This window comes from Pagrus major, chromosome 11 (genome assembly GCF_040436345.1).
Source record: "Pagrus major chromosome 11, Pma_NU_1.0".
Taxonomy (NCBI): domain Eukaryota; kingdom Metazoa; phylum Chordata; class Actinopteri; order Spariformes; family Sparidae; genus Pagrus; species Pagrus major.
The window spans coordinates 12,962,862-12,974,125 of record NC_133225.1 but is presented as its reverse complement, the minus strand read 5'-3'; the positions used below and the strand labels follow the sequence as shown (position 1 = coordinate 12,974,125).

The 11,264-nt window shown below is 40.5% G+C and overlaps 1 protein-coding gene across 2 annotated transcripts in view; it reads left to right on the top strand.

Annotated features, from left to right (window-relative positions):
* Positions 1-3,078: 3,078 nt before the first annotated feature.
* The window catches only part of notch2 (notch receptor 2), a 46,539-nt gene continuing 38,353 nt past the window's right edge, over positions 3,079-11,264 (top strand). For both annotated transcript variants that reach the window (XM_073476117.1, XM_073476116.1), the window contains exon 1: positions 3,079-3,398. In XM_073476117.1, the coding sequence (XP_073332218.1) occupies positions 3,326-3,398 (73 nt within the window). In that variant the 5' untranslated portion in view covers positions 3,079-3,325. The remainder of the gene's footprint in view (positions 3,399-11,264) is intronic.

Genomic DNA, 11,264 nt, shown 5'->3' with positions numbered 1-11,264 from the left:
GGGAAAGAAGGCGTGTTTATGGTTAAGGGGGGTGCACAAGAACTCACACACTGTCTCGAGTGTAATCACTCATTACTATCTGCCCTGTGAACACCGTGTTCTGCAGTATAAATCTACTGGCAGACAGCTGGAGTCACCCTGACTGATGAACTCCAAATCAGTGTGAAGAGCCTCAACGGTGATGAAAGTGGTGCCCCCACCAGCATGGCAAAGGTCGATGGCTCTGATCCAGGCTGCGTTTTATTACTCTGTGGTAGACCTGAAGTACAAAATACTCCTGATACACCTATTAATTTCCTTTCAACAGTTTGCTGACTGCCAATAAAATTGATTTTCAATGTGTACTGAAACTGTTATGTAATCTACTTTTGTTATCTGGGAAACTTGGGATGTTTTGTCGTCTGAAACAAGAGATCTCAAGTTGGAGAGCATTTAATACAAACATGGTTCAAAGGGATTTAAAGCATCAGTGAGACTGAGCTTTCCCAACACTTTGCTTCCAGATGCTTTATTTTTTCTTCTTTGAAACTGTGCTAGACTTCTGTGGTAGAAGTCTTTCATCTGCGCACTAGCAAAGAGGAACTAATCAGCGTTTTCTGCTCACGAGGCGGATCCACACCCTTTCTCACCCCATGTTTCCCCAAACTATAGAAGCCCACATCTGGAGTGACATCATTAGGAAAACAGTGCTGAAGACGAAGCGATACTCTGATGTGATTTATATCACATTACTGCTGGCTCACATGACCACTGCCATTACTGTGAAATGTGAGATTATCAAAGTGTAGTAGGACAAATCCAGAATTGAATAATAACTTTACAGTCATGTGACAAAAAGGCAGGGATAGCACAGAAAGCGGCACATCTGTGTCACTGGATTTATATGTTTTGGTGATAGATAAGAAGAATAAGCAAACACAAGACGTGTTTTATCAACAAAAACAGCATCTGACCAAATGCCTGACCGGCGTTTGTTGTGGTGCCAGCACCTGACACCCAACTACGCATGGAGAGCAAGAGCATGACATTGGCCACAGCAACAAAAGCACTGTCAGTACGGACCCCTGAGGAGATCAATTTGCTCCCCCCATTTCCAGGCTTTTCAGCAGGGTTGAATTGAGGACAGAGGGCCGGTCGCAGCAGCAGGAGGCTCGGCAGTGTTTCTCTAACGGGGTGTAAAGACAAACAAATCACTGGGATGAGACATGGTCTTGTTGTTGTGATGAGCCAGTGATTTACACCTGGATCACTCGGGCTGATAAGGGATAATTAGTTTGGGATTACTGTGGTCACTAACAGTTTATAAAGATAGAGTGAGTGTCTATCTGTGCATGAATGAGGGAGTTTAAAGGGCAGCATTGTGGTTTAGATGCTTGTGCTGAAGCTGACTTTGCTCTCCAGAAAAATAAACCAATGATGTGATTAAAAAAGGATGAACAAATGTGTGCTTATACTTTTCTTCTGGTAAACAACAAGGACAATGTGTCATATACTGATAACCTCAGCATTAAACCTAAACTGTATGAACACTGGGGCTGCAACTTTATTGATTAATCGGATGATTATTACCTCCGCCAAGGAGGTTATGTTTTCATCCATGTCTGCTTGTTGGTTGGTTTGTCAGCAGGATTAGACAAAAACTACTGGATGGATTTCCACGAAACTTGGATGGAGGATGGGTCTCAGCCCAGAACAGACCCTGTTCGTTTTTGGTGCGGATCCAGAATTTTTTTTTTGATATAGGGCATTTACAGCTTTTTTTCAGGGAATAATGCATTGCAATCATGAAAAAAATAAGGCGTATATAGGTGGCTGGTAAATGAGTGCAAAAGAGGACATTTGGGCCTTGGTAAAGATTGCGCTCTACTGAGTGCCATTACAGTTTTCTCTTAATCAAGAAATTTGAGAAAACTGCCTGCTATAATTTTCCAGAGCACAAGTTGATGTCTTTAATTGCCTTGTTTTTTCACAGCAGTATAAAACAAAACAGCGATATTCAATTACAATAATATAAAAAGAGAAACCAAAGAATGTTTGACAGTTTTGCTTAAAAAATTACTTAAATTGCTAATAAGTCATCCAAACTGTTAATGTTTGACTAATCAATTAATTGACTAATATATTCAGCTCTAATGATAACAAAAAAGATTTAAAAAAAAAAAAAAAAAAAACTACAATGATCCTTTTGCTAGATGTGGTAATGTTTTTGTTTTGGAAAAAAATGAGATCACTGTAATTTGTCACTTAAGAAAACTGCATTTTTCTAATATATTAATGACATTTAAGATCTCCACAGCAAAATATTCTTACAGCTACATTTACCTCATGGATTGCATGAGTAATGCACCTGGGAAAGTGGTGACTACACTTAAACCTGCAGGTAAACACACTGCATCAACACTGATTGACTAACTGAAGCAGGGGAAACGTGCCTTGATTTACATGGCACACATTAGCATGGTATGGTTCTTCATTAAAGAAAACATGCAAAGTACTAATGATTTGGACAAACGAAATGTATGTATGGGTGGATGTTGTTTACCCTCCTTCTTGTCTCCCTCTACAAAGTCCTTCTCATGCTCATATACTACCTGTAAACTTGACGCTGTGTACCTGAGCCCTGGCACACAGTCTGGCTATATGGAAACGAGAAAAAAAGAGTAAAGAGTGGGTGTTAAATATCGCGAAAAAACGTGCAGTTCATGGCAGGAGAAAGAAGAAGCAAAAAAAAAAACCATCATTGAAGGGTTAATTTTGAGTCATACCAGGCTCCGAGAAGTAGAAAAATGAGAAAAAAAATTCCTCCGCCGCGGCGACACAGAGAAAGAAAACTTTAACTCCTGGGGTGTTTAAAAGTTATGTCTAGGGCAAAACTAACGAATGTATTGAGGGATGTTTATTTTTTTACGCGGCCACAAACAAATGTAAAGTAGATAGAAGCTTTATTTACAAGCTCTTAACCATCTTTTCAGTCGCACGATAGATCCCCGCTGACTTCAGCGGAAGGATATGTTTTTTGCGTCTGCGCTCGCAGTGACTTCAGTGAGTGGTGAGCGTACAGGGCTGAGGACTTTTTCACCGCCGTGTGTCTCTACTACGACTTCAATTATGTTGTATTTTAATCGCTTTGAACGGAGCAGCTTGTAGGACACGTGTAAAAAAAAGAAGAAGAAAAAGAAAAATAATTAATGTGTTATTGTAACTTGGCGCTACACGTAGTTCAGTTTGTGTGTGACTCATTTCCAGCGAGACCTTTTGAGAAGTAACCGTCCCGGGAGACAACTTCACTTCGGTTTGGCGACCTTATGTGGATTTTACAGAAAATATGGAGCAGATCCCCGGTTTCTCCTCGGGCAAATCACTAGTCTTTGTCTTCTGCTTCATTCACCTCTCCCTGGGTAAGTTTGTTATCATTACAAAAGCTACGTCTTTTCCCTTGATAATTCATAACTTGTCACGTTTTGGTGCCTCCGCATCTTCTCTCTCTCTCTACACACACACGCACACACACCGTCTGTACACTTGTGTCTGACTTAGCTAGGTGTGTGGCTTTGAAAAGGTTACCTGAAAAAAAAGCAACACCCTCTTCTTACAAGTGACTTTAGCCGGATAGAAAGAATATTTAACCCACGTTTATGGTTATTGTTTCGTTTCTTGCTGCGTTTAGACAGAAACTGATGTGGTATTTTTTTTTTTTACCCAAACATAGCTAGCTAACGTTAGTTTTGATATCACTGTAACATCCATATAGAGGCTGAGGGTGTCACTGGTACACTCACATTTACTCATGTTATTATGCTGTATTTTTATGTCTGTGTTATCAGTGTTGTTGAATTTATACTAGTAAGAAACTTCTGGATAATCTCCACATAGTTTTAAAATGCAATAATCGACTGCACACCTCCATAAGTCCACTAAAACTGAACACAACCTCCACCTGTGTGTAATTCACTTAGACTAATAGATTAATTTAATATGGATATCATGGCCCACCACTATTAGAGCTTGGTCGCACCGCTGCCCAGATGTTGAACAGCGAGAGAGCAAGAGAAAGAATTCAAAATGGACACTTAACTATGTTAAGACTGCCCTGCTGAATTAAGAGAGCTGAGAATGATGAAGGGATGGATAAAATGTGCATTTTCTGGCCAAACATCCACCAGAATAGTTATGGTTAAAGAGTTTTAATAGGAAGCAAACTTATTTTTCCCTTTCGCAAGACCCTACCCTTGTATAAAACTGCTGGTTGCAGGTTTTTGACCACCCTGCAGTTCAGAGGTTTGGGTCACACTCTTTAAACGCTCTAAAATGTGAAATACTAAGAGGGGAATTGGTGTAAAGATTGAGAAATTGTTTGTGATTAGGGCTGCACATTTAATCGTAATGTTGCTGCAATCGCATTATCCAAATCGCAAGAAGCTGCAGTTTTTTTTAGTTTTTTTTTTAGTTAAAAGTAAAATGTGTGACAAAGCTGCATTTTAATGAAGTACTGTAGTGCTGCTCAGAGGCCCTGACCTACAAATCTTGTTCACCAGAGGTAAGAAAACATGTTCGTTTGGTTCAGACCCCAACAAATGTCACATCATCAGGATTTTAATATTTTTTTCAGTGAAATCAAAAATTGTGATGCAAAAATCATCCTTTCCACTAATTGTGAATGTTATACAAAGGTTGTATCTGTTAAATTAATAGCAATACGATTTTTATTTAGCGTGCAGCCCCATTTGTGAGAAATTACCTAGATTAGATTGGAAAAAATCTTAATTACTCAAATCAGGCACCTATTGTCTACAGTTGTCATGAAAATGTTAGCAGTGTGTACGTGTATTTAACACAGCATACATAGGGATGACTGGTTTACCTTCTGGTGCATCTGTCTTTAATTAAGCACTAATTAGAGTTTAATAACAGGTCCTAAAATAGGACTTGAGGTCAGGGGTCAGCTCACAGTGAAGGATGAAATGTTGTTTCATAGAAACTGCAGAAGTAGTAAAGGTACTTTGGGGCACTGTGGGTAACACTACCAAATGGCACCTGAAAGAGAAGAAGAGCATTGACTGCTAAAGGTCAAGTAGACCACCAGATTGCCTGCTAGAGGCCTAGAAAGATCAGGGTAATTTCCAAAAATCACCAACATTATTGATTTCACTTAGCTCGTTCTCATTTGTTTTGTGTTTTTCTTTTAGTGTTGTGTACAAAGAGCTTACGCTTGAGATAAAACAAAATATGCTAAAATATAGAAAAGCACATGTGAAAAGATGTTTGACTGCCACTTATTCATTGATCTGATTTGATTGATCTGACCTCATTCGTTGATTTATGTTTCTCAGCATAAAACATCATTCCCAATGCTTTTTTCCAGCTATATTGGTTTGCTGCCCTGAGAAATAAGACATATCCTCTCGCCTGTAGTCTATTTAGCCATGCCAGACATAAGGGTGGCCATGCAGTGAAATTGATTTAATCTCACATGTTTTTTCTTGCCTTTTTAGCTCAGAGTTGATACATGGCGCCCTGCTATTCTTTCATAAGTTTTTTCATGGACTATAGGTGACTTGTGAACAGAGAAGTTACACAAAAGGAGAAAAGACAATGTAAAAGTGCTGCAGGCAGTGCAAGGAGAGGCAGTGGAATGTTGTTGGTGTTTGACATTCCTCCCTCTCTGTTCAGCCTTTCTCTCTCTCACACACACACACTCTCTCTCACACACACACATGCACACACTTTGTGCACCTTGAGTTTCTTTTCCCTCCTCTCTCCATCCTCACCCGTACTTTTTACAGCTCATGCTCAACTTACCAAATAGTCAAGTGCAAAATTAAATTACTAGTAGTGAATGTTAAAACTTGAACCCGCCACTTAATAAATTACCATTATTTTTGTTGGCTGGTGAGTGAAGCAAACCTACCAGCATATCTTACCAGCATTTAGCGGGTGCAAACAAGCGGGTGCCCCAGGTTGGGGCCGGGTGTCACTACGTGTTTCTATATTTGAGGTAGTGTGTCCCCTCAGAGTTTCTGTAAGGCATTAGTTTACCACTCACACTAGCTGTACTGATGAAGCTAACGCAAATAACAACGGTGCGAATGAAAGAAATACATTAACAGCGACGTGCAGGAAAGAAACACTCCTGCCACCAATGTAACTGAGTGTCTTGGATTCACCTAACTGAGCTTGTTTAATAAGAACATAATAAAAGAGACATGGATACACAAGGTTAGTGCAGTGAGCAGTAACAATCTTCTCTTTATTGTCTCTACTACATGTCACAAATGGCAACAACTCTTGCCTTACGGCAACACTGAGGGGCCACACTACTTGTTTGCGCTATCTGGTGGGGCACCTTTTAAATTTTTATATTATGATGGTACGGGGGTCAGAAGTTGATGTCAGCCATCGCTCAACCCTACTGCGTTGTAAGGGTTAGGGTAGTCCTCCACGAGCAGCTGTGATCACAGTTGTGATGTGTGCAAGGAACAAGTAGTTTTCTATAAGACAGGATGGCATTAAAGAAGGTGTTGTTTACCTTAATGATGTGTGGAAAGGTTGAGGTTTACCCATGCTGCAAAAGGCGCCTTTAGCCTGCAGTTTTTTTTTTTAACCAGTTCACTGTGGGTTTTTTGTTTTTTCGTTTACTATTTCTTGTTTGCAACATGCTAACAAAACTTGTGAAAATGTCTGTACCTTGCAGTCTGGACCAGTTTTTTTAAAAACTTTAAACTGAGTCAGCATTAGCGGTATCTTGACTTCACACATACAGCTCCAATATAGTACATGAGGGTGGATCACAAAAGAGCTGCAATCTGCTGAACATTAAAAATGTAAAAATGACGCTTTGTACCCTGTCATTTGTCTGTTCACACATGCAAAGCCAATCAATTCAGTGTGTTGCAGCTCAGTTGGGGAGGAACAGTTTTACCTTACTCTAAACAGGAGCACAATATTGTTGGCAGCACCAATGACCCCCCACTGTGAAGGTGCAGTTGAAACATTTATTATAATCACAACTTTGCATGCAGCAGCCAAGCATGCTATTCCTGAGACAGTGAAAATGAGGCATAGCATATGTCCCAGTACTAATCAGCCAGATACTATTGTCTGCAGTAGATGATACTGCCTGTCTTTTGTTTTTGCTCAGTCAGTACGTTTCCATGCACACTTCAGTCGAGCCAAGGTTATAGCTCGATTAGGCCATTTAACTGGACTACTGCCATTGTCCCAGTATACAAGCACCAGGGGAGAATCACATACAGAACAAGTTCAGAAGAGGCAAACGGGCTGCACAGTGAACGGTGAAAACATGGATGACTTTTTGGCACTGTACATTACATAATATATATTGAATTAATACCTTCATGGTCGTCGACTTCTTCTCTTTTCTAATTTAGCTGAAAACATGCTTAAGACAGTTCTAAAGTGTCTGACTTCTTCCAAAGAGAATAAGTGCTTACATATCATTAAATCATATGTTTAATGCCTGTAAAGGTCAATGAAACCTCTCTGTGTTGATGCAGGAACAGAGTTCATACTGTGCTACAGTCCAGCTGAATGTCATTCTGATTCTTGAGGAAGCGTAGGTGCCATCTTTGTGGCACACGACATAGTGCTACCCCAATGGTGTGGGCATGTGGATGGTTGCATATATTTGCCCAGTGCAAACAGCAGACAGCTGACATGCGTGTGTGTATCTATTTGCGTGTGTGTATGTATTGCGTTGTGGATGCAAACCGACAAAGGCTGGCAATTGTGCCGCCCATGGTTTACTTGCATCTGACCCAAGCTGGAGCCTGTCTGGTGTGAAATGTGATTTATCTACGCCATGCTTCGCCCTGTGCTCAGAAGACAAAGATATTTATTGAGCTGCCCACAACACTGCATTATTAACTGACCACCAGCTCTGCCCACTGCCTTGTGGCTGTGGTGTTAATGTGGCTTAAAACATCTTCTCTGTGACACCCTTGAAGCTTTCTCTTTGATTTCTTTATCTCATCTCTTCTCCCCCACATTGCTTCAGTGTGTTCATGTTTCAGGTTAGATTCAGTTCAGCCCTCTCCACCCTTTTGATTGATAGTGTAGTTAAAAAGCCAGGCCTCCACATCTGTTTTGGTCCAATACTTGTTGGTTGTAGGAGAGAGAAGTAAATAATGTGTAGAACTGTACAAGTCAGTCGGGCTGTGCTCCAGATGCATGTGTCTGTATTTCCATGCACACGCACAGTGCATGTGTGTGTGCCTCTGCAGCCATGGTGGCTTAGAATAGACGTAAACTTATAGACCTACGGTGATTAAGGTCTTGAAGTTGAAATGCATAGCAGACAAGGTGAAAGTCAAAGGCATGGATCTGTTATGATTTAGCTTCACCGTGCTAATACAGCGCCAATGCCCGATCGCCCACTTGCTCTGTGTGACTTTGATCCTCAGGCATTAAATAAATACCAGTCAAAATGTGAATGAAGCTAGGTGCATGCCCTGCGTGAACCACATGCACTGTTACTATAGGAGGTGGTGTTTGTGGCTGTGAAGGTCGAGAGGATTACAGAGCGTTGTGTCTGCACTGTTGAACAGGTTAGCAAATTAACAGGGAATTACTGCTGCCTGCATTCCTTGGCCAACACAGCCCCGTAATCCTGGAGACATTCAGGCAGGGTGCAAGGAGCAATGAACCAAGAGGCAGGGCACATCGAGGAGGAGGAGGAGGGAAACCGCTTTGTAATGGGTCGCAGTAATTACATAGTCCTATGTTTAACAACCGGTTGTAATATGTGGTGTATAATCAGTCTTATTACAAGACATGGATGTTGATTTGAATTAATTTGAAAATCTTTAGATTTAAAAACTAATATTTGCAAATTTGAATTGAAACTTTTTCTTGCAGTGATGATAATTACAGCAAATCATCACAATCAGTGCGATAACAGGAGGGATGTAATACCAGAGAGTGTCTCTCTCTCTCTGCAAAGCATGTATGATTGACAGTAGATGGGAGGGGAAGAGCAAGGGCAGATTGTCCACTAGTTAATCGATCGCAATTGGCGTCTTTCTCTTGGACGTTTTTTAAAAAAAAAAAGTTTTGAAAAAAGTATAAAGTACTAAAATGGTTCTCAAAATATACTTTGGCGGCTGTTTATATACCTGGCCAGCCAGCCGAAGTAAAGTCTGTGTGGGGAATATTGTTGGGTTACCTTTGCTTAATGAATTTAGGCGTGACACCGATAGGGTTGCAATGGTATGAGATTTTCATGGTAAGATAACCATCTCAGAAACTATCACGATTTAACAGTATGACGATATATAGTATTACATTATGATTATTATTATCACAGTTATACCCTTAAAGGAATGAAAACAGAAGAGTTTTTTGGTTGGACAAAATGCTTTATTATAATTTCACAGAATGTTAGCTACTGACAGACCTTGAAAATCTTGAAATATATACATTTTAAATAACATCGACACAATAGAATTCAATACCTTGGATAAGCAAAAGTACATAGAATGATAGCCATCAGTTTTGTAGCCGGGTGTATCGCTGCAACCCTAGACACAGGATCTGTGGTTAAAACACAGAGTTTAACAATAAAGATTGTCAATGGAAAGACATCAGCCCTGGTCAGGCTATAGTTGTTTCCCACTTTTTGTCACTCACTAATTAACCTTTTGTATTTAAACTTCTGCTCTGATTAACAAGGAAAAGCTTGTATAATAAAATACAAGGGGAGAGAAGTCTTTATGTTCGGCCAAACTATACCAGTGGAATAATTTGTAATGGTTAACCACCCATGTTTCTCAGTATGAGAAAAAAAAATCTCATATTGAGACATGATATTTCATTGTTTGATTCATTGTTGTCATTGGTCATTGTTGTTCATCACAGCTAACGAGTCAAATTTTACCAAAATCTATCACAGCATGAGAACTTAAATACATTCTGACTTTGTGCTATGTGTTTTTGATAATATTAATTTTGATAATATCAAAAAACATCAAGATAATACTGGGATAATTAGTAAAATTGCCCATGATTACCCCTCTCATTGAGTAGAATATGATCGAATATAACATATCACCAGATATGTATGTAATTTACATGTTTTTATATGAATAAACGTATGGACAGTCTTTCACAGGCTCCAGTAATTAAAGTTGTGCTGAAAAGACCACAGTTTAAATCATCTAAAAACTATGTAAATGTCACTGAATAGTCTAGTCCAGTTGTTTTTCTAATCATAATAGAAAAGTTTTGAATCAGAAAGAAGTTAAGATAAGAATGAGCAAGGGAAAGTCCCCACGTTGGCCCTGTCTGGCTTGCTCTCCATGTTTCTGTCTGTCTGTCTCTTTCTTCCTCCAACACATACGCAGACACACATACTGAGCCAACAGGCCAGCGCTCAGATTTAGATGAAACTCTCCCAGCATTTCCAAGCAATTACAACAGCAAGGCGACCGTCTCAGTTGGGAGGTTGGCCGGTAATTATAGCTCAAGACTTTTGTCCCCCATTTTTTATATATTTTTTAACAACTAAAACTACTGGCAGCTTTATATCCTTTATGCTTATGTGTGGTTCTAACCCTAACCCTATCCAGGAGATGAGCTCGGGACATCCCTAGTAATCACATGCTTCTGCTGCATCTGTTGTCAGTGATCTGTGTCTTACAGTATGTCACCATCCTCTAAACTGAAGCTGACCTGCGAGACTACAGCCCTTAAAGCCCCTGCTTGGTTCGTCTGCTTGGTTCCTCTGCTGTTTGTGTGGGCCAGTAAAGCTTCCCTCAGGGTAATAGTGTTTAGTTTGAGCCTCGTCTCCCTCCTTCCATGCTGAGCTAAGGGTATTTTATTGCAAGTTACCATGACGACTGCTTGGCCTGCTGGATCGAGAGGCTTGTGCAGCAATTCCAGGAAATGGGGTTACTTCCTCACTCAGCGCGAACAACTTCCTGCCCTCCGCTGTATGGATGTGTGCCAGGGCTCAGGGACACCCATTCGTGTGCAGTCTTTGTCTGTAGTTTCGTAATTACTTCCTCATCTCAATCCTCAGCTATTAGCTCAAAGCCCGTCTATCTCTCTCCCTCCCGCTTTCTCCCTCTTTGACAGTGTTTCTTTCTTCTCATGACATGGCTGGATCCCTCTAGGGACCCGCTGCGGTGTCTGTGACAAAGCAGTGGCGAGTGCTCAGGGAGGAACCAGCGTATTGCCAGCTGAGCATCTCGGCTCCCCCCTTTAACTTTTTTTTCTGTCTACGCCATTAAAGGCAGTGATTTCTACTT